The sequence below is a fragment of the Triturus cristatus genome, chromosome 1_2, assembly GCF_964204655.1.
Source record: "Triturus cristatus chromosome 1_2, aTriCri1.1, whole genome shotgun sequence".
In the NCBI taxonomy this organism is placed as follows: domain Eukaryota; kingdom Metazoa; phylum Chordata; class Amphibia; order Caudata; family Salamandridae; genus Triturus; species Triturus cristatus.
Genome location: NC_140580.1, coordinates 913741831 through 913768358, shown reverse-complemented (window position 1 = coordinate 913768358; position 26528 = coordinate 913741831). Strand labels below are relative to the sequence as shown.

The 26528-nt window shown below is 47.8% G+C and overlaps 1 protein-coding gene across 3 annotated transcripts in view; it reads right to left on the bottom strand.

Annotated features, from left to right (window-relative positions):
- Positions 1–26528, bottom strand: part of NOC2L (NOC2 like nucleolar associated transcriptional repressor) — a 487814-nt gene that overhangs the window by 265761 nt on the left and 195525 nt on the right. For all 3 annotated transcript variants that reach the window (XM_085609671.1, XM_085609674.1, XM_085609672.1), the window contains one exon: positions 12528–12716. In XM_085609671.1, the coding sequence (XP_085465797.1) occupies positions 12528–12716 (189 nt within the window). The remainder of the gene's footprint in view (positions 1–12527; positions 12717–26528) is intronic.

Sequence of the window (26528 nt, the reverse complement as noted above, 5' to 3'; positions counted from 1 at the left end):
GGCTGCCGAGTGGACTTTGGTGGAAGTATGAGCTAGGCCCAACTGCGCTAGATGGAGAAGATATGGAAGAATTTCTTCTAGTAAACAGAAAAGAGGATGTACCGTAGACCTTTGACACTATATGCAAAACCATTTCCACTTAAGGCAATAGATTTTATTGGTACTGACTACACAGCTCTGGCTAGTATTACCCTGCAATCTCATGGAATGTTCAGGTGTTCGAATTCGTGGAACTCAGGAGCCATGTTGACAAACAAAGATTTGGGGCCTGAATGCAGAACTTGGCCCTGTTTCAATGTCAGCAGAGAAGGGAACTGCTTCAGCTGAATGCGACGCTCCTGTGAGATCAGTAACTCTTAGAACCAGTGCTGGCGTGGCCATGTGGAAGCTATCAGAATCAGCTTGCAAGGGTCTGCCTTCATTTTCATGAGGACTCTTGGGAGGAGAGGAATAGGAGGAAAGGCATAGGCAAAGATTACAGACTACACAATCGAAAATGTATGAGAGAGATGCTGTCGAGGGTCTCCTGGTCGAGTTCCCACTTGTGGCAAAAAATTGTCAGCCTGCTGAGAGCATCTGCTATATAGTGTTCTGTTTTTCGGGAACATGCTGTGCTCATAGACGCATCTTGTGATGGACGAACCATTTCCATATTCTGTGTGCTTCGTGGGATAGCAGGTGGGATCTTGTGCCACTCTGCTTGTTGATACAGTGCATCGTAATTGTATTTTCTGAGCAGACTAGCACTGCAGAATTGTAAATCCTTGGGAGAAACGCCTGTAAGACTAGGTGTACTGCTTTCAGCTCTAGCAGGTTGATGTGTACATGAAGTTGAGATGGAGGCCCTTTTTCCTGGCTTGGAGATCTTGGAGATAAGCATACAACCCCTCTAGGGAAGCATCAGTGGTGATGACCAGGTGAGAAGATTTTGGAAGAAAAGAGCCCGACTGAAAGATGCTCCTGCTGCTTCCACCAGAATCTGGCTTAGTGTGTCCATTAAGGCACACAGGAGCATCTTCAGAAGCCTTGTAATTATTTGTAAAGGCGCTGTAACTCTGCCGCTACCGAAACTGGCATCTTCATTACCTTTATGCCCTCTTCCCAGATATAGTCAACAATGGACATGGCCCTGACTGTCTTAGGAAGGGTTCCTTAAAGTCATACAGAAAACAGTATGCTTGCTTTGTAGGCATTGGCAGGTCAAATCTTTTTGCAGCCCACTCAGGTACAGTATAAAAACCTCCAATATCTTCTGGAACAGAATCCACTTGGGGCGGCATTGGAGATGATGGGGTTGGTAGCATGTAATTGTCCCATTCAGCATGAGTGTCACAAAGCAGACCCTCTTCTCTATCATCACCGGAGGATTGGGATCCTGGAGGGCAACGGTCAGTGGGGACTGCCGTGGCGGCGGATAGAAAAGCTGTGGCCATGGAGCCCGAGATGTTGAAGGCTGCCATAGAGAAGATTTTTGCACAAAAAAAAAAAATTGATGGACGGAATGCTGGATAATGCAAACATTCACCCCCAGTCCCAAGGATCTGGGTTTAATTCATCATTCTTTTGCTCCCCACACCATCCCAGTTTGGACCCAGCCATATGCAAATCAGTCTTGACCCTGTTCCTTGTGGGAACAGCCCAGCCCGAACTGCCAAGACAGGTCCTCCCTAGAGCGGAAACAAGCATCCTGGGACTGGTTTCAGGGCATCACCCTTCATCAGCCAGGCTACTTTGAATCCAGTGGTGTAGTGTATTTAACAAAATCTGACTAGCAAAAATCATTACATAAGCCTAATTCAAATCCTTGAATTTGAAATGAAGAAATATTTTATTGTGCTTTAGAGTAACACAGAGTGGGTGTAACGGCCCAAGAGACTTTCAGTGTTCACCGACTGCAGTCCTAACTTGGCGGAAGAGTACATCTTCTTCCCAAGATGGTCCAGCTTCTTGGATTCCCTATCTGGGGAAGCAGAAGGGAACATGCCTTTGGATGTTGAGGCTTGGACCACCAAGCCCTCTGGTGGGGTATTGGGAGAGGAAAATTGGGTCGCCCAGGGCCGAGTGGTGGCGTCGGCCAATCATTCTATCCACAGGGGCCCCTGTGCTAGGCCTGGACCAAGTGCCTAGAAGGAGGTTTGTGAGGGCCTCATTGAACGGCAGCAGGGGCTCTGAAGATGCCGCTGCCGGCTGAAGCACCTCAGTCAGGAGATTCATCCTGACTGCCACTGTAGGAAGCTCATGGCCCAAGGCCTCAGCCGCCCTACGCAACACCACAGCCTAAGAGGCTCCCTCATCTGGGGCCACGGTAGAAGTAGAAAGCATGCCAAGGTCTGGGAAGGTATCCAGACCACTGGCTTCCCCTAACTCCCATCTCCAGTCCGGCTCCTCCAGTCGGTGTGCCAATGTGTCAACAGACCCCTCCCAGTCCCCCTCACCTTCTTCTGGCTGCAACTCTGGGCAAAAGGTAATGCCAGGGGAGATGCCGGTCCGGCTCCATGTTCAAAACAGGCACCAAAGGCACACGAGTTGCGGATCCGTGACTGACATCAGCTTGTGACAAGAGTCACAAGGCTTGAAGCAGGTCCGCCGATGTGACATACCTGCATGCACCAGAAGCCGAACGACTCGAAGATGATGTCGACAAAATGTCGAAAAACACTAGTCAAAAAATGACTAAGGGTACTGCTCTCGCCGGATCTGCGCTGGCTGGCATGGAAAAAGAAAGAACTAACGCCAGGGCGCAGGGCGGCGTCAAAGTAGATACCGCAACGTCATTCCGGCGATCACGACGCCAACGACAAACGTGGAGTCAACCAACACCACCTACCGTCGCGCAGGGGTAATGCTGAAGAAAAATTCTCCGGATCCAGTCTTACGCCTGGGGGTAATTCTGAGGTATGGAATCTATAACACATAGCCTCTTTCAGATAAGTATAATTCCTCAGTCACCCTTTTTAGAAGCCACTTGGGAGACAGATACTTTTTCTGTACATTAATTTATCTGACCCTCGTTTGAGAGCAGAAATACGCAAATTCAGGTTATCTTTGAATTGCTCGTTTTCCATTCCAAGTTTAGCTCCAATTACTAAAACAAATGAAGGAAATTGTACATCTGTTATGATTTCAAAATGTATGCGTGCCCATGTACTGATAGATTGTTAAATGTTCCAATGCTTAGGCTGTAGGTTTTTAAAACATATCACTTTCATTAGAAATATGTTACTTGGATGTGGCCATTACCTTTATTTTGGGAAAAAATGTTTCAAGGCAATATGTATAAATACATGTTTTTAAATTGTTTACAAACTCATCTTAATAAATATACAGTTAAAATACATATAGACCAAAGAAAGCAAGATTGGCATTTCTTAAAATGTACCACAAATGTTTGCAACCCCCCCCCCCAAAAAAAAGATATGACGTTTGTTGATAATTTTGCTAAACTATCAAACAGTTTTTTTGATTTATTAAAAAAATGACACTTTTTTTTTTAAAGTTCTTTGGTACTACCCAAGAAGATTTAAAACAAATATATAGAAACATTTCTAAAGTGGTAACATTTAATACGGACCCAGAGTAAGCCCCTAACCAGAACACAGCCAAACTGTGATGAAAACAACATGGCTGCCTTTAACTTTTGTGAAGGTAGTCATTATCCAATCACATATTGACTTTATCGCCAAGTACTGCAGTAGTTTCGTGACAATATTGTAAAATTCCATGAAAGTGCAGTAGTCATCATACTGCTCCTTCTCACAATTTTATATTTTGGTTGCCAAATTCATACATTTTGCCAACTACGCTAATGTCAAGATGGAAAGAAAAACAAACCCACGTTGTGGAAAAAAAGTCAATCAAATTCTTGAAAAATTTAAATACAATTGACAGGACTCCTGAGTTGGTAGCTCTCAAGTTTAAAAAGCTGAGATATCGCAAAAAATCTTTATTCTGCGATAGCTACCCACCATATTTTTCAAACAGTTATTTTCAAAATCTCTGCAAAGTGTATAGACCAAATTAATAAAAATACGCTTTCAGAGTGAAGCTTTATTTTTGTGCCAAGTTTAGGGTAAAACAGTTGACAGCAAAATTTCCTGTGAAAGCTTGAATGGGAAATAAAACTTTCCATCTACTCCACAGATTTGCAGGAAGCGTAGCTTCCCGGATTTCAGCTGCTTTCACTAAAAGGTATGCAAAAGCTTATCAGATTCCTCAAACAGACCTAAAAGTATTAGCAATCCCAAACCAAAAAATACATTTTTAATGGAAAGGACGTCTGAACCATAAGTACAGTCACTAGTGCAACTCTGTAATATATATACATATGAACCTCTTGTAAATATTATCACTGACTCAGATGATCTGTATAGACTTGCTATCTCTTATGTTAACATTTACTGTTGTAAAGTGCTCTGATACCTTCGGGACTAGCTAGCACTATATAATAAAATATATATATATTTATATATACACACACACACACACACACACCACACACACACACACACACACATACATATACACACACACCCATACACACTAAAGACTACCCCTGCTGTCTTCATAACACTTCAATCACACTAACAATAACAAGCTATCTCTTTCTGGAAAAGCGGACATCAAATTAGGATGACAGTGCATCAACACAAATCTACATTCAGTGAAAGGTCACAGAATGCCGCAAAACTTCTAAATACTAGAAACTACTTACCACACAACGGGTAATGCAAACTGAGCCTGGCTAGAAGCTAAAGACACTGACAGAAGAACAGAACTCCAATCAATACCAAAAGGCCAAGTAATTGATGACGAATGCATCTTACAAAAGCCACATTGCATAATTTCAGGAGAAAGGCGCAATGAATTCCGTATTAGCATAACAGGTTGGCGAAAATGATGCGCACAGTTTGCCTCAACAGGACATGGCTACTTTTTCAAAACAAGATATAGATGGCTACGTTTGAGCTACAGAAATACATACATATACACACACACACACACATATATATATTCACTGAAAAAACCATAGGTTTTACACATGTTATAGTTAGCTGGACATTTTACTGATAAAAAACCATTGAAATTCCCCCGTTATAGTTAGTGCAGGCAACTATAACTCAGGCGACCGCAATCCTCTGCTGATGCCAATACTGTATTTAGACACTTATTTGCCCATGTCTTCTTCCATTAAATTTTAGCTATACATATATTACAAATGTTTTTTTTTCATAAAGACACATATGTCATCAGCAGAGGATTGCGGTCGCGTGAGTTATAGTTGCCTGCACTAACTATAACGGGGGAATTTCAATGGTTTTTTTATCAGTAAAATGTCCAGCTAACTATAACATGTGTAAAACCTATGTTTTTTTCAGTGAATTTGTACGGTTTTTTAAATGCTAAGTTACTTTACGCCGTTCGTGGCGTGCACGCCCACTTAACGCAGTTCGTTCCGTGCGCGCACCGTGCGCGCACAGTGAGCCCCCGGTGCGCTTCGCGCACCGCGCGCCCACTTTACGCAGTTAGTGCCGTGCACGCACGGTGGGCACGCGGTGCGCTACGCGCACCGCGTGCCCACGTTACGCTGGATGGGCCATGTACGCACGATGCGCTTCTGCCACCGTCCGCACACGGAGGACATATTATGCGCTTCGTTGTGAAAGGTAATCTATTAATTGTTCCTTCTAAGTAACATGCCATGCACAAAAGGTGCACTGCGGGCACCTTTTGCACACGGGGGTGGGAAAGTGTGGATAGTTTTTTTTTTATATTAAATTTTTACCGTACGCGTACGGTAAGCGTAATCGGCGTGTTTTCGAAAAAAATTAAAATTGAATTTTTTGCCTTGGGGGTTCTATTAGGTCACCTTGATCAAGGATAGGTGGTTAGGAGCTGTCTAACATGCCCCTTTACATGTTTTCAACCTTTGTTTTTCCTCCCCACCCCCTCAGAGTGCGAGAGAGAAAATGGCGGCCGCCGCTTCCTGTTTTCGACCAATTCGAATGTTTACTAAGCTGTAACAGCCAATCAGAATCGCGCTCGCGCACGGCACCGTACGCGTACGGTAAGCTTACCGTAAGCGCACGGTAAGCGCACCGTAAGCTGCCACAGATATATATATTGATTTAAATGCTATTTTCTCAGGAACTACTGAACAGATTTACACCAGACCTACAAAAGGCACTTCCTTGACCTGTAGACTACCTCTCTGCCAAATTTCAAGTAACTCTGTTCAGCCGTTCGGGCTGTAGCTGTGTCTAAAGGTCCTATGGAAAAATGCGTTTTGGGACCCCCCTTTTTTCTCAGCCCCTGCTTGACGAATCCCCCCGAGACTTTGAGGGTAGGAGCGGAGCGTAGCGCCCCATTAGTTTTGAAAATTTCGCGAGGATTCGTCGACCGGCGCCAAAGTTATTCCAAATAGAATGTTGCGGTTTTCCTATGGAAACAGGGTCCTAACTATAACTACCTACTGGCGACCGCCAGTAGGAGAGATAGATATATATATATATATATATATATATGAACAAGTTACTTACCTTGGGTAACGATGTATCTGTAAGAAACATTAGTTAGTTAGATTCCTCACCTTAGAATATCCCCAGGCGTCAGACTGTATCCGGAAGATTTTTCGTCAGCAATACCCCTTGCGCGTCGCTAGGCGTCGTCTGCGGCTCCGCGTCCATCGTCGGCGTCGTGCGCCGGGATGACGTCGGAGTATTTAGACGCCGCCCTCGCGCACTGACGTCAGTTCTTGTACATAGCCTTCCGCGCCAGGAACGCAGAGCCATGCAAGAGACCGACACTGGTGCCAAAAAATTCTAGGGCCCTGAAAGGGATAGCCTTACCCCTAGATGTCAGTTCGCAGAACGGGGAGGATGGGTGGGTCGGTGAGGAATCTAACTAACTAATGTTTCTTACAGATACATCGTTACCGAAGGTAAGTAACTTGTTCATCTGAAAGAAACACGTTAGTTAGATTCCTCACCTTAGAATAGATACCCAAGCAATACCAACCCCGGTGGTGGGTCTGCGAACCAAGATCACACCAGAAAGTCCTGGAGGACAGAACGGCCAAAGAAGCCATCCCTCCGGACTTGGCTGTCTAGGCAATAATGCCTGGCAAACGTGTGCAGCGAAGCCCACGTTGCCGCCTGACAGATGTCCTGCAAAGGGACTCCCCGTCCCAAAGCAGTAGTAGCCGCTGTGGCCCGAGTAGAATGGGCGCGCAGCCCAACAGGCGGTTCCTTTTTTGCAAAGGAATAACAGATTTTTATACACAAAACGACCCACCGGGAGATGGTCCGTTTGTGTACAGCTTTTCCCTTCTTTGCACCCACGTAGCCAACGAAAAGCTGGTCGTCCACTCGGAACTGTTTAGTGCGGTCCAAATAAAAGGAGAGCGCACGTTTTGGGTCCAGACGGTGGAGCCGCTCTTCCTCTTTGGAAGGATGCGGAGGCGGAAAGAAGGTGAGCAAGGTGACAGATTGCCCAAGATGAAAGGGGGTCACCACTTTCGGTAGAAAGGAAGGACGAGGCCGAAGGACAACCTTGTCCGGATGAACAGATAGAAAAGGAGGCTTGGACGATAGAGCCTGGAGCTCACTCACCCATCTAGCCGAGGTGATGGCTACCAGGAAAGCAGTCTTAAGAGTTAGAAGACGAAGAGGACAATTGTGAAGAGGCTCAAAGGGAGCGCACATCAGGAATGTCAAGACAAGATTCAAGTCCCACTGAGGCATTACGAAAGGGACAGGAGGGAACGTGTGAGTAATGCCTTTAAGAAAGCGTGACACTACAGGGGACTTGAAAAGAGAGGGCTGATCTCGAAGCCGTAAGAAGGCAGAGAGAGCAGCAAGATAACCTTTCAAGGTGCCCAGGGCAGAGCCCTGCCGGGCCAAAGAAAGAAGAAAGAGGAGAACCTCAGAAAGAGGGGCGGAGAGGGGATCCACAGCCTTTGCTGTGCACCATGCCACAAATTTGTTCCACCGGCAGGCGTATACCGTCTTTGTGGAGGGACGCCTGGCTGCCAGAATGATATCACAGACTTCAGGAGGCAAGTTAAATGGCATCAACTGCCGCCGCTCAATCTCCACGCATGGAGGTGGAGGCTGGACAGGTTCGGGTGGAGGACCGTCCCCTGCTGCTGCGACAGAAGATCCTCCCGAAGGGGCAGACGTATCGGAGGATCGGTCAACATACTGAGTAGCTCGGGATACCAGTACCTTCGTGCCCAATCAGGAGCCACCAAGATGACTTGGGCCCGGTCGCGCTTGATCTTCTTCAGCACTCTGGGCAGAAGTGGTATAGGCGGAAAGGCGTACAACAGACCGCAACTCCACTCGCGACGAAAAGCGTCGCCGAGTGAGTGCCGCCTTGGAAATTCCAACGCGCAGAACTGCTGACATTGCGCGTTCTCGTCGGTGGCGAATAGATCTAACCAAGGCTCTCCCCACTGCTGAAAGAGACCTTGCGCCACCTCAGAAATCAGACGCCATTCGTGATCCATCATGCACCGGCGGCTGAGTTCGTCTGCTCTGGCGTTCAGAGAGCCCGCCAGATGTTGAACCACCAGGGTGACGCCCTTGTGTTCCAGCCATGTCCAGAGGCGCAGAGCCTCCTGACAAAGGGTCCACGACCCCACCCCGCCCTGTTTGTTGCAATACCACATGGCGGTGGTGTTGTCCGTGAACACCTGCACAACACTTCCCCGGACAGAGGGAAGGAAGGCTTTCAGTGCAAGTCGGATCGCTCGCAGCTCCAACAAGTTGATGTGGAGGCGAGACTCCGCTGGAGACCAGAGGCCTCTGATCTCCGCCTCTCCCATATGGCCACCCCATCCCAAGAGGGACGCATCAGTCACTACGACATGCTCCGGTAGGGAGAGGCTCTTCCCCGTGACCCAATCGCGGTCCGTGAGCCACCACTGCAACTGCTGTGCAGTACCCTCCGAGATCAAGACATGGTCGGACAGGTTGCCATGATGCTGGGCCCACTGAAACTTCAGGTCCCACTGCAGAGCCCGCATGCGCCGCCTGGCGTGATGCACTAGTAGGATGCAGGAGGCCATCAGCCCCAGAAGCCGCAACACTAGCCTGACCGAAACCCAGGATAGAGGCCGAAAGATGGGAATCAGGGCCTGTATATCCCGGACCCGCTGCTCCAGTGGATGGACCCGGAACTGCGCCGAATCGAGAACCGCTCCGATGAAGAGGAGCTTCTGAGAGGGGCTCAGGTGTGACTTCGGCACGTTGATGGAAAACCCCAGCAAATGCAGGAGATCCGCCGTAGTCTGGAGGTGGGAGACGACTGCCTGGGGCGAGCCCGCCTTCAACAACCAGTCGTCGAGATAGGGGAAGACTGGAACCCCTGATCTGCGCAGATGAGCTGCGACCACCGCCATCACTTTCGTGAACACCCGAGGGGCACTGGTAAGGCCAAAGGGGAGCACGGTGAACTGAAAGTGCTCCTGACCCACCGTGAACCGCAGGTAACGCCGGTAGGACGGGGATGTGGAAATATGCGTCCTGCAAGTCCAACGCTACCATCCAGTCTCCAGGGTCTAGGGCAGCTAGAACCTGAGCCAAAGTCAACATTTTGAACCGTTCCTTCCGGAGGAAGGCATTGACGTTCCGGAGGTCCAAGATAGGGCGTAGGCCCCCTTTGCCCTTCTTGGGAACCAGAAAGTAGTGGGAATAACAACCACGACCTACTTCTGGGCTCGGAACGCGCTCGACGGCCCCCTTGGCCAAGAGGGCCGAAACTTCCTCGTGGAAAAGATTCAAATTATCCCCCGAGATACGGTGGTGCTGCGGTGGCATGGCTGGAGGGGTCGTCTCGAAGGGGAGGGAGTAGCCCCTTCGGACGATTTGCAGAACCCACCTGTCCGATGTGATGGAACGCCAGTGGAGTAGGTGATGGCGAACTCTGCCGCCCACTGGCGTGGAATGGGCCTGAAAGATCGGACTAGGAAGGCTTTGAGGCGGATGCTGCCGGGGTGGATGTGGACTGATCGCGTCGTCCTCCGGTACCGCCTCGGCGGAAACCACGTCCGCGACCGCGTGCAGGCTGGTTCTGCGGCCGGTGGCTAGGCGGACGTGAGGAGGTGCCCCTTCCTTGGCCACGAAAGGAGCGAAAAGCGGAAGTTTGTGGCCGCGGGGCCGAGAGACCCACGGACGTGGCCGTAGCCCGGGAGTCCTTGAAGCGAGCCAGCGCACTGTCCGCTTTGTCACCAAAAAGGCGAGCGCCATCAAAAGGCATGTCCATGAGGGTGCTCTGGACAACCCCTGAAAAAGACGTGGACCGCAGCCAGGCGTGATGTCGAAGCACCACCGTGGTAGAAATCGCCCTACCCAGCGAGTCCGTAGTGTCGAGTCCACATCGGATTGCATGGCGCGCTGCATCTCTCCCATCGGCCAGGGCCGAGGAAAGCACGTCCTCCACGGCATCCCACAGAGAGTGGGAATAACGGTCCAAGAGACAGGCGGTGTTCAAAGACCGCAGGCCCAAACTGAGCGAAGAGAACAGCTTCTTACCAAACTGTTCCAGTCTCTTGGAATCCCGGTCCGGAGGAGCGGACGGGAAGGAGGATTGGGTGGTAGAGGCCTGGATAACCAGACTCTCGGGGGTGGGGTGTTGGGACAGAAAACTGGGGTCGCCCGGAGCAGGGCGGTGGCGCCTGGCAACGTTCCTATCCACAGGAGGGACTGTGGAGGGCTTGGACCAGGTGCCCTGCAGAACGTCAGTGAGGGCCTCATTGAATGGCAGCAGAGGCTCAGTGGAGCATGCGGCAGACTGAAGCACCTCAGTGAGGATGTTAGTCCTCACAGCCACGGCAGGCAGCTCAAGCCCAAGTGCTTCGGCCACCTTGCGCAGCACCACAGAAAAAGCTGCACCCTCCTCCGAAGCCACAGTCGGAGGAGAGATGAATCCAGTGTCCGGAGAGGTATCCAACCCACTGGCCTCCCCCAGTTCATCTGCCCAGTCCTGTGCAAGTTGGCTCTGAAGGGCCATAGGGTCATCAGACCCCTCCCAGTCGCCCCCGTCATCCGATTCCTGGTAAACAGGAGGAATGATCGGAGCCGGTCGATAGACAATATGTGTCTCTAGCGGCGTCGGATGCGGCGTCGGGCGGCGCCGCATCGGCGTCGGGACCGGACAGGGGCTGAACCGGGGATCGATGTCGACCGGAGCCGGCGTCGGGGGTGGTATCGGTGTCGGCGCCGGCGGAGGAGGCGTAATGAGGTCGACCGGCGTCGACGGGGGCCCAGGCTCGGGCCCCTCGGGGACCTGCGGCGTCGGGGCCGGAGCCTCCAACGGCGCCGGGGCCGGAGCCACCGGCATGCGAGGTCGCCCAGTCGAGTCCGCGGGGCCCGAAGGCGCGCCAGCGGGCGTCGACGGCGGGGCCAGGCTCCTCATGGCCGAGAGGAAGGCACTGACCTCCGCCGGTGTCGCGTCAGTCCCAGGGACCGTTGGGTATGGGGACTTGCGCGGCTCCTGCGGAGCCGCAGGGGTGGAACCACCCGGACCCTCAGCCGAGTCGCGCGACCGGCGAGGGGAGTCCGAAGAGCGGTGTCGCTTCTTGGACTTCTTGGAGTGCCTCGACTTACCCGAAGACTTCGAGCCAGACGAGTGACGATGTCGAGTGCGGCTCCGCGACCGATCCTTGGACCTCCTCCTGGACCGGGATCGAGAGCGACGCGGAGCCGAGTGGCGAAGCTCGAGAAGCTTGCGGGACCGCTCCCGCCTAGCTTTCGAGGTCAGGGCCATACAATCTGAGCACGCCGCCGCGTCGTGGTCGAGGCCCAAGCAGTACAGGCACCGGCGGTGATGATCGGTCACCGACATCAGTCGGTGACAGTCGTCGCAGGCCTTGAAACCAGGCATCCTACCGGCACCAGAGTCGAGAATTGACCAAAAAGAATCAAAAAAGTTAGTCAAAAATTGACTAAAGGGGTAGCTCTCCCGGATCTGCGCTTACTGGCGCGGAAAAAAGAAGAACTGACGTCAGCGCGCGAGGGCGGCGTCTAAGTACTCAGACGACGTCATCCCGGCACACGACGCCGACGGACGCGGAGCAGCAGACGACGCCTAGCGACGCGCAAGGGGTATTGCTGACGAAAAATCTTCCGGATCCAGTCTGACGCCTGGGGATATTCTAAGGTGAGGAATCTAACTAACGTGTTTCTTTCAGATATATATATTTTTATATACACATACATACATACACACATATACACATAATATATCTATACATATACACACAAACTGTTTGGGGCAAGCAGACTTCATACATTAAATAACGATTCGGCAATTTTAGAAAGGATATACAGACATGCCCAAGAGTAGGATCAGTCTTAATTCCTTGGCAGACCAATGCCTTTGAAAATTAGACAGGACTGGGACAAAACTGCTAGTGAGGCAATGCCCAATATACAATCAAATGAATGTACTACAAATGCGTCTTCCTCTGCCCCAAATTTGCAACACACTTGAATGTGGGTTAAGTTAGCAACTAATCCTCATCTTACCTTCTTTTTGACAGTCATGGCACTGCGCAGATGGATAGCGAGCTGGCGGATATAGATGAAAGCATGCTGGTAGGACACCTGTGCGTCGAGTGAGTACATCTCAGTCAGACTGCGCTGCATGAAGTTGATCATCGGTAGAACATTAGGGGAGGTGAACTTTGAGTTCTTCACGTAGGAAATGTACATTTTCTATAAAAGGAAGACAAGAAGGGCCAGGAAAGGGAAGCAGTAAAAAAATCACAAGGGTGACCACACAATTCAGTTCAAATGCACAACTCTTTATAAATTGTCAGAAATTCCGGTCCCCCCTCCAGAATAAACAACCATTTCCAAACACAAGAAGCACAATTTTAAAGTACAAACAGCACTATAAAAGGATCTTATTGATGTACTTGTAAGTATTGGCTTCACCAAAAACGGTTCTTGGCACAAAGAAAAAAAGAGGAGAAAAGAAGATAAAGAACAAAAAGTCTATCAGGAAGAATCTTAAGAAAATTAAAAGGTTTTAAGAGCTTACTTAAAATAAGAGAAGTAAGGGAAGATCAAACTTATCTGCAAAGGCACATCTTTTTACATCTTGGGCCCAATAAGCAAAAAGTACTGTACGTGATTGCAAGCTCAATCGACCAAAGGAACGTGCAGAAGAGCCATAGATTCCTGATGTGGGTCTAGGACAAAGGAAGACCACACTGCCTTAGCTGAGGCAAGGCAGACTAAAGGCCCAACCTGTGATTGCACATCTGACCTCGAGAGACTTTTTTGTGAATTCACAAACTCAGCAAGTAGAACAACTACACTTTCTGTACTTAAGCGCACATGCTCAAATCGTACTTAAAAGCCCCACCAAATTTTTGTCTGATGGTACTGGGTCTAGAAGAGGGCCGATGACATCAGACAAAGAAGCAGAACCCTGAAGGAGGCAACCATCCATAAGATCACAACCTTGATTTAGCCCTGTACAGTTTTAAAGAGTTGCAGATCATCTAACTGTGGGCTGCTGACAAATAGGCCTTTAACTGACTGGTACCATCTGTGACTGCTGACCAAACTTAGACCTCAACTGGAAGTCATCAGCATATAAAAAGGTGATCAACCCAAAACAGCAAATCTGTTCTCCAAGTCACCATGCCCCCAGGAACACAGCATGCGATGAGCTGCTCAACAGTGTGGAATGGGAGGGAGAAGACAGTTGGACTATAACCATTTAATTGTTACTCTAGTCCAGTGCTGGATGGGTCCTTCGAAGGGCTTCTAGACAGCTAACAAGAGTATCTTGGTTGACCTCATCATATGCTACTGAGATCTTAGAGCACATGACCCACCAGTCATCCATCATCTCTATTTTTTCTTGCACAGTCCAACGTGTCTAAGCAGGATTGCTTACTTGCTCTGTATGTGGCAAAACAATCTTCAGGCCATAATAAGGCAGCTTTGTGGTCCTCATGGTAGGGTAACACGACTGAGGCAATATACTCCATCTCGCTTGCGCAAGAACAACAAAGCAAGGGATTAAACAGATCTGTTCAAGTCTTTAACACACCATGTCTAAAGCCTTCCTAGCTGCCAAACAAGGGGTACAAAGCTAATCACCGTATTCACGGCATAACAAGAACTCTCTGGCTGGTTCCAGTAGGATTTAAAAAGCACCATCTATTATTTTCTGTAAGGAAAAATATGGAGAATATTTAAAAATTTAGTAAGTGCTGAAACGTGATAGCAAAACCAAAATGCACTTTAATTATTTATTTTTTTAATCAAGGGAGGAGCGGGGATGGGTGCACATTCCTAAGCACAGGTATGTTTATCTTTTTTTTTACTAGAGTGCAAATAGCTGCAAAAAACCCAAAGAAAAACTAGAAAGAAAAGTGAAAAAGAAATGTAAGCCTCATCAACTTGGAAACATACTTCTATTGAGAATCCAATGATTCTCAGTGAATTAAATAGGAAATAAAGAAAGTAATGCCAGCTGGTGGCTAGGAAGAGTCCCTGATGTCCTAAGGAGCAATGCGAAGGTTAGTCTCCAATGATTGAAACTAATGCGGCAGCCCTCAACCAAATATATTGAATTATATTGAACAGTCTGTAGAAGATCTGCAGCGCCAGCAGGCAATAGTGCTAGGTGGTATATGCAAGAAAGGCATCTGGCAGAGGGAATAGTGATTAATCTTGAACTGTACTTCATAAAATCCCTTAATCTGGTTATTTTCTCAGCATTCACATCTATACATTGTGCCTCAGTATAAACAGGTTTCTGCCTGTGTAATTGAGATGTGTGGGCTCAGGGACAGCGGTGTCACTGGTGATGCCGTTCTTAGAATGCTGTATGTTTTTGAAGCCGGACAGAAAAGCTCTGTGAAGATGGGCCAGCTAGGATTTGAGAGGGAATGACCTGAGCGAGAAGGAGCGAACAGGTCTGGAGTCTGAAGATCTTTTCAGTTACTCACAAGAAGAACATTTAAGGAAGTGGTCTCAGAGTAGGGTTTTATTTACTTAAACATACCTGGGATATTACTAATGGTAGTCAAGTTTCAGGTGACTGGAATCCTAGCCCAGATCTAGACCAGCAACACTTACAACAATGTGGACCATTAAACTGAAAGGTGAATCATTACTAAAGTTTGGGGTGCAACCTGTGGAACCTTGATTTCAGCAACATTATTGAAATGTTTAACCACTTCCCACAACAGACGCAGACTACCTCCCTATGGGAAGGCAACACCTGCAGCGCATAGCCTTCAGCTTCCAACCAGGCCGTATGCGCAACCCTCTGCGGGTGGTCAACACCCACATCTTTTGATTGTGCACAGTGAGAGACTGACACCTAGACACAAGGCTTTATCCCCAGCCACATCATACCTCCAACCCTCTATGGACAGCCAATAGTGCAAAGACTTCAGCTGTGCGCAGCAGCAGCTGGCCCTAGGGCCTGGCATCGGGGCAAGCCCTGCGTCTAACACTCCAAGGGTGGCCAGCCTTGGGAAGTCCACCAGCAGCTTATGGTCTTCGGCCATGCACAGCAGGGGGTTTGGTAGTGGGACTGGACTGTCTGCAAACCACCATCCCCCATGCGTGGCTACCGCCCAAAAGCAGCTGTAGTATATTGAATACTGTATTTTTATTTTTAATACCAGGATTCGCAAATCCTTTGACTTGTTGGATAAAGGCAGCCATAACACAGATGTTTCTGTGATGGCCAGCCAATCAGAAGCTCCCAAGTCCAATGCGGTGCATTTATTTTTTAGAACTGGATTCGCAAACCTGCAGCGGTTCCACTAATTAACGGCCATGGTAACTCTAAATTTGACCTCTTCAAGGTCAACCCATGCACGTGTTCAAATGCAAATTTCTCAAGAACTACTGAAAAGATTTACATTTAACCAAGCAAAGTATCTTCCTTGAGTACATATCTACATTCAAGTCAAATTTTGTGTAATCCCCATGTGCCGTTTCCTCAATCAAGCAGAAAAGAATCCTATGAAAATAATGGAAGTGGCACTTTTTTTTTTACACCCTCCCCCACACACACACCTTTTCCTGACACCTGCTTCACTGATCAGCACGAAACTTACCATGAAGAAAGAGGAGTGAATGTTCTTTTATTGGGGAAGTTTTGTGCAGGTTAATCAAATGGCACCAAAATTATAAAGAAAATACATACTCTTTCCTATGGGAAGTCCGTCAACCATAAATACACTAGCGCCATCGCCACTAATTTAAAACACACACACACAAACAAAAGCTTAAAGTCACTTTATAGTTAAGTGTTAAAATGAGACCAGAACTAACGTAACAATGAAATAAGCGAGTTATAATTTAGTCAATTAACTAACATACGGGTATTTCATGTAATGCTCATCACCTCACACATTACCCGTAACACGGCTGGAGGGGTGCGCATGTTCTCCGCGCAGGCTGTAATGCAGCCTAAATGGAGAACATGCTATGTGCGCATGACTGTGTGGCAGACCCTCTAGGGCCGGCAACACTGTCATGCGCACATAGGGAGTGCAAACCACTCCTCCTCCTGCTCTGAGAGCAGCCCTTCCCCACAAAGACGCCGCAATGGGAAAAAAGAAAATTATAACCTCAAGTTATTTTATTTTTCCTTTTTCTACACTGCATAAAGCAGTGGCGCGACGCTCCTACGCCTTAGGGAGGTGCCGCCACTGTATGCGCACAAGGTTCTGAAATGAAGTGTACTGAAAGAAGGCTTGTCCGTCGCTGAAGTTTTACCAGTTAAAATTGCATCATAAAAAGAAACAGTTATTGAGCTGACGGGATGGGACTTTTGGGGTTTGTACCCTGGGCATTTAAACAAATAACATTGATACTGATGACATATTCCAGGAGATCGTTATAAAGACAGGACAGAGTGATGCCACAAATGTAGGGCGGGTATTTTACGCTTATATAAGAGACACATGCAGAGCTCAGCTGTTAATGGACACAAGTATTTAGGAACACCAGTATATATGGTCCAATGGTAACAGGCTCAGCGCCACAGATCCTCGAAAAGCGAAAGCGCCTCTTACACGGTTGTTTTACTTGGGGCACAGCATCGCGAGCTGAATAAAAGGGCCCAGGCAGCACTCGTCCTATGTTGTTGCTTGGGGTGTTTAGGAAACCAAAGCGAGGCAAGGATGTCCTGGCGGGAGAACTCCGACTAATTTTACTGACCGAGAAGAACCCAGATCAGACCAGCACTGGTTCTGCAGCATGGCTGGCTCGTAAAAATGTACATGCGCGCATTGCGCCACCTAGTGGTAGGAACTCTGAATAGCCAAGTGAAAAAATTAAACCAAAGTACAAGCGACTACAAGGGAAGGAGCATGGTTTAGCCCCATGACTGACGGAAACCATGAATTTGCCATGCCATCATCAGGTCCACTACGGGACTGTTGTGACTAGCACCATAGGACATCTTCAACAAATCCCATTGTTTACCCTAATGAATCTGCACCTACATCGAATTTCAATCAATAAAAAGCAACGTTTGTAGAGCAACTCTCCAAATGACAGCTTTGCAAATTTCAACCACTTGCCACAGCTGTAGCCTCGATCATCGCCGATCATATTCACAAACAAACTGAACTACCTTTAACACATAAGTCTGCAACTGTAAGTCAGAGTTGTAGCACCCTCTGCTTCTCGATTCAGAGTTTCAAAAGATAACACTAAATAACATCAGTGTTTAGCCATAGCTTTACTTCATAACAATGAAAAGAGCTTCTATTAACACCCAAGGAAATTGAATTAATCTTAATGATACCAATAAAATATACTTAAAATTACAATATGCAGAGAAAATAACTCCATGCCTGAACCCAAGTTATAGGCTCAAACATCTTCATAGATTCTCTGCACTAGAAGCTAGATTTCAGCAAACACTCATCCCTATAGCCAATGTTATACACAGGGAAACACTTCAGGTCGAAATTGTCACGTCTACAGGTCTGTAGCCAAAGAACAAGTTACATGCCATCAGGCACCGCTCTCTCTGCTGGAAACTCTATGTAACCACAGTTCCTCACCTTTAGAATATCCCCAAGTGTCAGACTGGATCCAGAAGATTTAAAACGCATTAATCCACAGAGTCGGTATTTGGTGCCATGCAGATCCGCAATTACTATGTCCCGCCGCCTGAAGTGACGATGGAGCCGCATACAAGCATCACTCCTGCACGCTTTTTTTCAACTCGATCCATGCCCTTAGGAAGTGAAGCCCAACAATCTGAGTTATCCGTGTGCAGATCTATATTTTGGGATATTTTTTGTTGGAAAAAAGATTATTCCACAATAGGAAGGCAGAAGGGCAAGGAGGAATTGGTGGCTAAACAGTGTCTCTACCAGAAAGAGAGTTAACGAAGGTAAGTAATTTTTCTTCTGATAAAGACTTCTAGCAGCAGATTCTTCACCTTTGGAATAGAGATTAAAGCAGTACCTCCCACTGTGACGGGTTTGTGGAATGGCTTAGATTAAAAAGCCCAGGACCAAACAGCTGAAATGCTGTTCCTGTTGGACCAGACTCTCAAGGCGGTAGTGCTTCATGAACAAATGCACTGATGCCACAGCCTGTTAGATATAAAGAACATGAACTCGGCATGCCAACGTAGTGGTGGCAGCCATGGTGGAATGGCCCTCTGTCCTTCTGGAGGTTGCTTCTTAGCCAGTGTGCAGCAGATCTTAATGCAAAGGACTATCCACCTGGATAAAGTCTTTTTCTGCACTGCCTTGCTTTTCTTTGCCACAGAGAATCCCGCAAAAGCTTATCATCCACTCAATGGTCTTTGGTGCAATCGATTTAAAAGCTCTGGCCTCTCTTGGGGTCCAGCAGATGGAGTCTCTCTTCCTCTTTAGAAGCATCAATCAAAAAATAGATTATACATGATAGGATGTCGACTGGGATGCTGATAGCCAAATTTACTTTGATATAGCCACCGTAGTACCCATGGATGATCAGGAATTAAAAGGTGCTATACTAAATATAGCCCATGATGCAGTCTTTAAAGTGGTTGTTAATGGGTATCTCATAAACCTGATTTCCATCATCAAGCGTACAGACTTCTACGGGGAGTAAAAGTATTGGTCGAGCACAGAAAATTCTAGGTGCCTAATGCCCAATCAACGGTGAACAGCAGGTTACAGGGGCCTTCCATGCTCCTAAACGATGCATCTGACTTTTGTTGAAGTTAGAAAGTGGTATGAGCCCTACCACTTGAAATCTATATCGCAGCCAACAAAGACTCAGGAGAAGCGCTTGACCATTTTTTGGAAACCTTTTGGGACCAATAGTGGGAACTGGCCCACTATTTTCTGTCCTTACCCAAATAAAATGTGCTTTATATAGCTTCAGAACTCACTTTGAACCAAAGGGAACCCCATTTATACACATTCTAGGACTTCAGGAGCCATACTGCTTAAGTCACAACACTCAAATGACAATAGATTATTTCCTATGATCCCCGAATAGATGCCCGGGGTGTGCAGTACGTTTCTTCAGGTTAAACATACATGTGCAGGAGGTATGTGAACCACAATTGTCTCATCTAAGCATGCATTATCAGAAGCACCTTGATTTAGAGGGCCGTCATCATGACGTCAACACCATACAAAGGCAAGGGGAAACAAAGGACTCCAGTTATTGGGGGTTCTTAATTTCCATGTGATGGTCTTGTAGACTTTTCTCCCATTAGAACCACAGCGGTCATCAACAACAGTTACCGGACAGCCTGTCAAGAGGCAATAGCTACTCCCCAATACAGGTGGTGTACACCAAGGTACATCACCTAGTCAGCAGAGCCCTATGGTCTGTTGATGGAATGCCAAAAACACACCTGCAGCGTCACACTAATTCTCAAGCAAATACAGGGCAGGCCAGAAAAAGTTGAAAAGGTACAGGAATGCAATACTTTACTTGAAATGGAAAAACATTAAGCCCGACAGCAAGTAAGAAAAAGCTGCTGCACCTACTTTACCCAAAGCAATATCTGCTTCTGGCTTTGCTGCAAATACCGGACAGCGAAGCATTTGACATTTCGTGTTTTCAAGTATAGCAAATAAGTCTCTCTGAGGAGTACAGTCAAGACTGAAAGACCAGAGTTGGGTTCAATCCAGTGTTACTTAGTAGCATGTTTTCTTCAGATTCCAAGAAGATATGAACCAGCCGTGATACAACCAGTGAGGGCCCAAATAAAAATGCAGCAACCCTTGCAAAAGAAAAGTCTTGCATCACAAACCTTTAGTGCTAGAGGCACTCTTGTGGTCTGACACTCTGTGATGACCTTTGACTACCATTATTTTAATTAACTTTAGTGTGTTATTTTGTCCTAGCCTGAATATACGATATCGTGCACATGCCCTGCTTCTCTTACAGGTTTCTTTCTTGTAATCTTGCAGTCTTTCAGTGGGAGCTGTAACGGAGTAGGACAGCCTTGCCAAGAACAGAACGTGTGGGATGTGCATTTGAAAGCACGAGAGGGAGAGGTATGAAATGTACATTTTGGTCTCGAAGTGCAGTGTTGTGGGCAGTGATGCACACATGTGCTCAGTGTTGTACATTGAGAGATTAAGTATGTGATGCTATAGGACATTTAGAGATGAAGTATGTGAATCTATAAGCAGTTGTGCACAATTGTGCATTGTGTTGTACATTGATCAGAATTATGAAGTTCTTGCTATTGGCTTTGACATGGCCTCATGTCATCCTGAATTCTGACTCTGCCTTGCTTCAGCTTTTCTGCATGCACAGCAGTGCTTGCAAGTCGTTTGGGTTATTCAGGTTCAAGGATTGTTTTTGTGAGAGATTGTTTAATGTACCCGGAAGGCTTTGTGAGCTTCGTCAAGATAAAGGTTAGAACATGCGAGATTTGGAGAAGGGGATGTGGGAACTCCTTCCTGCCATGGGAATGCTTGCTTGGAACCTGGCCAGTTCTGGTAAGATTCCTCTGGCGCGGGGGGAGGTCTCTCCCGAACCTTCTAGTGTGTTTTGAGATTATAAAGCTGAGGGTTGTTGACTTAGAAACGGGGAGTTTGGAATCTGAACGGGGACAGACGCGTCTACTTCAGAGCGTGGAACCCTGGTTTGCTGAGGCTCTCAACTGCGGCGGTTTAACTTCCCCAGTCAGGAGTGGGCTGAGATGCAGTGTTTGCACCAGGTGAAGTATTGAGTTTTGGTTATTGCCATTGTGATGTTTGGCCAGTGGCTTTGATCATTTGAGGTGTTTTCTTTGTGATGTGTGAGTGAGTTGAGGTGCACATCCAAAGTAATCATTTGAAGTATATATAGCTTTCTGATCTCTTGCGGGATGTCCCAGTATATTTGCTTGAGTCTTATCTCATATTATTTGCTGCTTGTTTATTAATCAGTATTATTCATGCATTTAGAGGATTGCTTGCACAGAAACCTATATATTTTAATGTTGTGCATTTGGCATCTAGGAAAGCCTTTCTGTTAGAGAGCATTGTGTAAAATAAAACCCCAAGCCTTATTCTAAAAGTCCTTGCATTTTGTTAAATAAAACCTTTTCTAAAGGTGCTGTGTTATGCCTCCTGCTTCGCCTTGTGGGTTTGAGCTACTGTGTGGAAGATTCTGTATTATCCGATAGGCGAAAGCAAGACCTAACCTTACACAAATAAAGTAAAAATGTCCTCGACAACTCCTAAATCGGGAGGCAATTCAAGCAGCGATCTCACCCAAGAGCACCTTTTCACAGGGCTTCTGAACTATGCTGTCTAGAAATAGGCTTATTTATATTAAACACTTGTAACAAACATATCTACAAATGAACCAGTGACACCTCGCCAGTTTTTGTTGTTGTACGGTTTTTGTTCCAAGTCCCAGCTAATGTTCTTTGTGGGCTGTTTCAGTTCACATCTGAAGAGGCCATCTCTTTACACCACACAAAGCAACTTCAAGAGTGTTTTTTTCTCCTTTTACTGGAAACAAACAATGCTGCGTATATATGACAATTAGCTGCCCCGTGATGCCAGGAGTGAGTTTTCACAAACCCTTTACCAGAAGCATCCACACTGACAAAGACATCTGAGAATGGCCATTCTTTATTTTATTTTTTAAGAATGGGCGCTTTTGGGACACTCCACCCATGGTGAAATCTTAGTTTTAAATAGTGTTTTTCGACTAAAAACAAAAAGGCACATCAGCTCATGATAGTTTAGACTGAAAAAAAGAGTATCCGCGTTTAGGTAAAGTTGAGGGATGACAAAAACAATAGATCGTATTCTTGTCATTTAAAGTAAAAAATATGCTTTTGTCTGTAAAAGACCACAAGTACTCAAAATTAAGACTTCTTTATACTAGCCCAAGATAAAAGAATCAGAGCAAAATGGCAACCAGGGGCTTAGGTATGTGTGCCCAGATAGCACAGATTACTGTAAAAAATGCCAATGTTTTGAAGCTACATAGAATTCCTATGTTTGGAAAAAGCTGACATTTATAATCACACTTGAAACTATAAAAAGTCCTCACTGGAAACCTTCCTCGGAAAGTCTTCATTTTGTTGGCTGGTCCAGTCCCATTCTCAACCTTACCACTTCCTACTGGATGAAAGGGTCAGACAGTTTGTTTGGTTCAAGGACTGACATAGATAAAACACATGGTTACTGTAGATGCTATTTTGTGTTTCCACACCCCAAAAATTAGATGGGTGACGTTTCCCAAAAAATATAAGTCACTATTCAGAGTCGACCTAGATGATGAAAAACCATTAACAAAGCTTCAGAAGTAGCTGAATCCCACCACTGCTCACCACTTTCTAGACATACATGATAAAGAAAAAAGCCAAGACGTTTAAAAGGCCCTGGTCTGATACATTTGAAGGGGTTGACCCTGTGTCTCCACGGACACCGCCTGAATGTTTGTTAATGGGGAATGCAGAAACGACCCGTAGCAGACAAGGACTTCAGTGAAAGAGAAGCGGGGAGGTTGGTTTACGTTCTCCGAGATGCTCCACTCAATCAGATCAAAGACTGCAATGACGGAAAATACAGAAAATAAACAGTCATCAAAATAGGAACTAAACGGCTATCGAAGGAGGCACCGATGAGTCGAACTACTATACACGTGCCTGATGAGCATAAGCCTGCCAAAATTAAACCTGGTACAGTGAGACTGCCCATGTATTTTTCTGTTCATATTTATTAAGGACATTTGAAATAAAATGAAAACATTGCAGTAAATAATTTACAAGAAAACTTTGGAACGGATTCCGTCACGCAGCGCCCGCAGTAGCTACGGCAATGTAAGCAAAGAAACAAGTCTTTTCTGATGTTTTGAGATCACTTCCGCACACTGCCAGAAGGGGGCAGCACTCGCACACTTATCAGAAATGAGCGATGCCGCACAATCTCTGCAACCCATAAAGGGAAAAACAAGCATTTAGAATGCAATGGTCTCGGCATTGTTAAAGTTAGAGCTATTGGCATTGCTCATGACATTATTTTTGTTTCTGTTTTTGTTTTTAAAACATTTAAAGAAACGGCATTGTTATTTACAATGTCAATAGCTTAATCTCTCTCAAATTCGAGACCTATTGCATTTGCACCCACACACAGAGCCACACACACAAAGCCACACACACACACAGAAGCACCCACACACACAGAGCCACCTACACAGAGTTATTCACATAGAGCCACCTGCACACAAATAGAGCCAGCCACACAGAGCCACCTACACACACAGTTACCCACACACAGACAGAGCCACCCACGCATAGAGCCACCTACAAAAAAAGCCACACACACAGAGGCACACACACAGAGGCACACACACAGAGGCACACACATACACAAGAGACCTAAAAACTGATTTTGATTCTGTTACTATGCATAACATAACGTCAAGACTACTAGGATGAACTATAGACGAGCACCCTGAACAGCTTACACGTGATGAAGTGCTTACCAGTACAATGTTACCCCAGAAGTGGCTTGACAGATTTTTAGCTAAGGAGTGAAGCATTTTTGCCCGTACACCCCTTTCATTTTATCTAAGTGATGTTGCTGGCTGAAATATGATTCCCAAATCTTAAAGGATAAAGGATTTCAATTCTTGAATTATCACACAAAGCAGATCCCATTTCTAAAACCTTAACCCTGCCTCTGCTGCCTGTGCTTAGGACACGGAGAGACAGATGGTTCATCTGAGAGTGAGGGAAGGTGGGACGGGCAGTCAGTCCAAGGCTCGCCCTCTCACCTCCTGCGCCCTCCTCCCTGCCAGCCATTGGCAGTCAGTCCAAGGCTCGCCCTCTCCCCTCCTGCGCCCTCCTGCCTACCAGCCATTGGCCGGAGACCAGCTCATCCCTGTGCCCCAGGGAGCCCGTGTCAGACCTCCCTGCCCCGGTACCTGCTGGAGACAGCACAGATGGACGCAAGCACCCGCCCAGCCCCCTGCAGGGCTTTGCACACTCACTTTCACTAAACACAAACCCACAGCAGCACACACTAATAGAAACGAAAACAGCCGCTATGCACCCCCACAGGCGCTGAACCTCACTGTGTGCCTGAGGCCTGGGGTTCTACTTCAAGGGGTCCTAAGACAGCGAGCTCTCGTTACCAACCAGCAGCTACACAGAGCTGAACTCGCAACAAAGTACAGCGCACTAAGGGAGGAGCCTAGCGCGCATCCAAGATGGTCGCGTGAGCACAGGGCTCCCCGGACCCTTGCTGCTCCTCGGAATTTATCCTGATAATATCCTGATGTGGTTTATGGAATCTGGCAGATGACGACCGGCTGGGCACGTATCTCTTTTCAGAACTCGAATCGGACCTGGGAATCCTGAGTTGTCGTTGTTCGAACTTTTGGGACCCACCCGACGGAGGTGCCCGGGGCGAAGGTGAACCGTGGAGCCGTGTTGTAATTGAACAACAGCGGCTGCAGTGCGGTGCCAGTGGCCGCTCTACCACTTTCGGTTTCACTTTCGGACTTCAGGGGGCTGGCCGGCGAACGCACTTGATGTGGCGGGGTGTTTCCTTGGCCTCTGCGCGAGGCTTTGTCTCCACCTGCCACTAGTGTGCCCATCGCCTTGGGTCCCCCCGCACCGCTATATTGTGGTCTCTGGTGAGGCGCTGGTCTGCGGTGCCGGTGCCCCTACGACTCTTGATCGGCGGTCCCCTTCGGTGTCCGTGACCACATGGGGGGCAAGGGGGGCCCCGAGGGGCGTAAGACTAAGGCCTCCCTCCGCGGGGGACCGGTCCAGGTCAACAACATGGACCGCTACACTCTGGGCAGAGGGTCCCCTGGAGCGACCGCCCCCCCCCCGGACGCCGCCGGTGGTGGCACGACCGTCTCTCCGGAGCTTTCCCTGCAGGACATCATGGGCGCCATTGATGGCATCAGGGAAACCATCGCCACGCAATACGAGGCCCTGGCCCGTAAAATCGACACGGTGGCAATCGATGTCACCTTAATTCGGGCAGATCTCTCCAAAACTAACGAGAGGGTTCAGGCTCTCGATGCGCGGACCTCAACCCTGGGTGCGGATGTGTCGGACCTGCAGGCCGCGCTTGGTGACATCAAGGTGGTCAACGATCAGATGGCCCGGCGGCTGGAGGACTTCGAGGGACGGGCCCGACGCAACAACATCCGTGTCATAGGCGTACCGGAGTCCTCCGACAGCCGCCCGGTTGACCTCCTGGTCGAGGAACTCATCCTCCAACAGTTGACCCCTGCAGGCCTAAGTAAGTTCTTTGCCGTGGAGCGGGCCCATCGAGTTCCGGGCGGTCGGCCACGGCCGGGGGCCCCCCCGAGGCCTATCGTGGCCAAATTGTTCCACTATAGAGACCGAGATGCGATTCTGCAGGCCTCACGGGTCCACGGCCCGGTTCGTCATGAGAACTCCTCCATTAACTTTTATCCGGACTTTACCCAACTTGTCCAGAAACAGCGGATGGGATTCCAGGGGGTGAAGCGTCGTCTCCGTGAACTGGGCCTAAAGTACTCTATGCTCTACCCTGCAAAACTCCGAGTGGAACATGAGGATCGGACTGCCTTTTTTGACTCTCCTGTGGCCGTGAGTGACTGGCTGGACTCGCTGCCGGACAGAGGTGGCCGTCCCGGGCCCTCTGCAGGGGCCGAAGGTGGCGGGTCCCCTTTGGAGTGACTTTTGGTCCTTGATTTTGCCATTTTGCACTGTTCAGCTGGGTTTTACTTCTTTTGTTCATTTTGTCTCACTAGGACCTGTGTGGGGGGCGGGCGGGGACGGGTCCCTTTCCTCCTCCGGGGTCTTTTCGTAGAATGGGGTTAGTAGGGCGACAGGCACACTGCAAGTTGGGGGGGTTTTTTGGCCCGCAGGGGTGCAGGGTGGGGGGAGTTGGATTTGGGGGGGGGTTGGGGGGAAGGAGGGGTTGTTTTGTTGTGTGTTTTCTGTTTGCATGGCGAGGTATTGATTTTTGTCCAGATTCGGGAACTGTGCTACTGACTGGGGGGCCTTTGATCTATTGGAGGGGATGGGGGGGGACGGGTTGAGGCTGATGTCATGGAACG